A 3,163-nucleotide genomic window follows, 5' to 3' on the forward strand; every position below is an offset into this window, starting at 1 on the left:
GGCCCAAAGTCTAGCGCCTTTTTCAATAATTATTTTTATATTAATGCTTGGCAACCTACAATTCCGAGGGTCCTCAGTGCTCCCAAGACAATCTGAGGAAGAATGAAGTCTTGGCACTTCTTATGAAGGCACTTGGCCTTCTAAAAGCAGTACATGAAAAGCTTTAAGTTCTCAAAAGTAACCGGCCCCAAAAACAATCAATACTACCTTTAGTGAAAAGTGCTATTGCAGAATTCCGTACGCTGTGCCACGTCAGCCAACCGCCGCAAATTACGGGGGTTCGTATCATGCTACCATGTCAGCAGGTCCATACGATTCTTGGTCTTTGCTTATTTTATGGTCCTAGTGTCCCTTGGGCCCATTAGACGGGACCCCATAAGTCGGAACAACTTATAACATTTTGTGCATTTCAATAAGATTTGTCTGTCCTGACATGCCACCTCATCACTTTGTGACACAATGACAAGAAGAGGCTAGAATAAAATTTTTTCGATACACCAAAGGGTCCATAGGGGGAGGTGCTTATCCCTTCCAAATATTAGCCATGTTACATAGTCGGGGGGCAAGGGCCGCGTACCATCGGGCAAGAGCCACGCGTAGGAATCACCAATATGGCCACCTAATTGATGCACCACGTGCTAAGAACGATGGAGAGAACTCGTAGCGACTAGCTAGGAACCTACTCCTCGGGTGACCCACCCCACGAGGAGGATGCAACTCAAGTGTCCAAGGGCAAGAGCCCTAGCAACGTGAACACCAAGTGAGCACAAGGTGTCCCTCTAGAGTGTGACCCAAGGGGGGACTAGAATGTTTTAAACAAGAAATATGAAGAAAGATAAATTTCTTGGAATTGTAACATAAGTAAACACACTAGCTAGAACCCAACATTTTTTGAGGAAGGATAATATATATTTACAAAAATTGAATACATGTACAACTTTCTCCCAAACATCTCAACTCGCCATGCATAAATGAATAGTTTTCCATTGACTCTTCAACTCTTTTATGAGATTGTTCTACAACCACAAGAATATTTAGAAATCTCATGTAGGAAAATGGAGTCTTTTCCAGTGTTTTTCATACAATGCATAACATCATGAGCTTTTGCTCGAGAGGCACCACATACCTAGCTAGGTACAATCCAATCGTACCTAGCTAGGTATGCGGTGTCTCCCTCACAGAAGCTCATGATGTTGAGGTAAGTCACAATGTGGGAATTATTGTGAGATTTGTCCAAAACTTCTTGTGAACCTCACAAGATAAAAGGCCAGTGTGAAGTTGTATCTTAATTGTATATATTTGCCCCTCAATGTCAAATGTCATTTTGATCTACCTTAAGTTGCTACATGCTCCAACTCTAGTTGTTCATGATTCCATGCGATTTTTGAACAAATGCACTCGTAGATCATCCGTGATACCTCCCAAACCTATAGCAGTGAAGAAATTGATGGCAAACTTTGTGTTTCTATGATTCTCCTTTGGAAAAATACCATCACATACCCCCATAATTTGAGCCTCTTGCAACTTTTTATTAAGCTTTCGAATCCCAAGAATCTCCGATAGTTCTTGGAAGAGTACCTTGACGAATATGCGTGAAGAAGAAGTTGTATCCTTCTCTGTGAGCTTGATGCACTCCAAAACAGTCCAAGAAATTGCATCGACACCCAAGAGATGAGCAAAGAACATAGCTACAATCCTCAGTTTGTTTGTCTCTAGCCTGTGACTCATTAAATATTGCATCCTGAAACGTTGATCAAAACTCTTTTGATAACATATATTTATCATGCAAAGCCTCTGTCCGAGAAGGCCATAGAACCGACGGTACGTCCTCTCTTGGCAGCAGCATTCTATAAGCATGGTGACAATTTCTGTCTCTTCGCCGGGTTTAAGATATAAGCTCACTAGCTTATGACCAGCTTCTTCAAAATCCATGCTTGACATCAGTATTAAATAGATTGTCCTTCGTAGGGTCACCAGATCTATCTGTATTAAATCCTCAATGAACCCTAGGGCTTCATCTTCATTGTCATCGACATCTTCCTCTGAAGCTTCATCTTCTTCTTCATCTTCTTCCTCTTTGTCACTCGAAAAGTGCCCCAAAATATCTTTCTTGATGGCTTCATATTTCTTCTCATTCTCCTCAAACTTTGGATCATGCTCAAATACATCCAAATTCATCTCTGCACTCAGCTCTTCAGATAGATGGATTTCATGTGTGTAGTGATCATCTAGTTCCACCAGGTGCAGCTCGGGCAAAACCGCCGGATGGCTACGAAACCCAGACTTGTGAATAGCGAATAGGTCCTCAATCATAAATTGAACACGCTTGTCGATATTCTCTCCATGGGAAAGAATGCCGCGAAACCGTTCGAAAACGGCATGCAATGCTTGAGGAGCAATATCTTGAAGAAAATGACCACACTCCTTGACAAAAGTTACAGAGACCTCTACACTATCATCTGTGGGGTTGTCAAGGAGCACCATCAAGACCTCGAGTGCAACAACTTCATGCACGACATGTTGGTTAATGAGATGGGCAAGAAATTTGGCAACAGCCAGAAGAGAAGGCTTGTCGTTCCGTCGCAGAGCTCTTGTGAATTGAAGGATGACTCTTTTCCCCACCAGCTCGCCTATCTCCACAAAAGAGGTGTTAAGCACGGCGACAAGGGCAGCAAGCACATGTGTGAAAAGGGGTGCTGCCATCTGAGACTTGATGCAGGCCCGTGCAAAGAGGCCTCGACCGCGAACCAGATTCTCAGAGAAAAGCTCAGGGATGATATTCCTGATGTTAGAGGAATTCACTTTGTTGACAAGGCCATTGATACTCCTGCGGAGAGCGTCCCAAGCCAGTCGTTGATCATGAATGTCTGTATGTACTGCATCGTCCTCAACTTGACCTAATTTATAAGGCCTCCATCTCTGCATCGACATTATCTCTGTGAGTCTGCGTTTCGAATCTCCAAGCCAAGCAACCGTATTTAAAGCAAGTTCTCAAAATAAAAAAAAAGTTTGTGAAAAGCAATTGCTAAAAGCGAGATGTGAATTAAATATCTTTTCTCAATTGCAATCGGCACTTAGGGAGTGGAGCGCACGTCAGTAGTGATGTGCTGCCCCCCGACCCTCTAGCCTCAGGACTAAGTGGCACGGGCATGGGATCAATGGT

At 43.2% G+C, this 3,163-nt stretch overlaps 1 protein-coding gene across 1 annotated transcript; it reads right to left on the reverse strand.

The window, feature by feature from the left end:
• Positions 1-895: 895 nt before the first annotated feature.
• LOC147418906 (uncharacterized) lies at positions 896-2,943 on the reverse strand. The gene has a single exon (XM_086505691.1). It carries the CDS (start codon positions 2,929-2,931, stop codon positions 1,366-1,368), a length of 1,566 nt encoding a protein of 521 aa, XP_086361817.1. The 5' UTR covers positions 2,932-2,943; the 3' UTR covers positions 896-1,365.
• Positions 2,944-3,163: the final 220 nt, after the last annotated feature.

Source organism: Adiantum capillus-veneris, chromosome 29, assembly GCF_014529385.1.
Source record: "Adiantum capillus-veneris isolate H3 chromosome 29, ASM1452938v2, whole genome shotgun sequence".
NCBI classification, from domain to species: Eukaryota; Viridiplantae; Streptophyta; class Polypodiopsida; order Polypodiales; family Pteridaceae; genus Adiantum; species Adiantum capillus-veneris.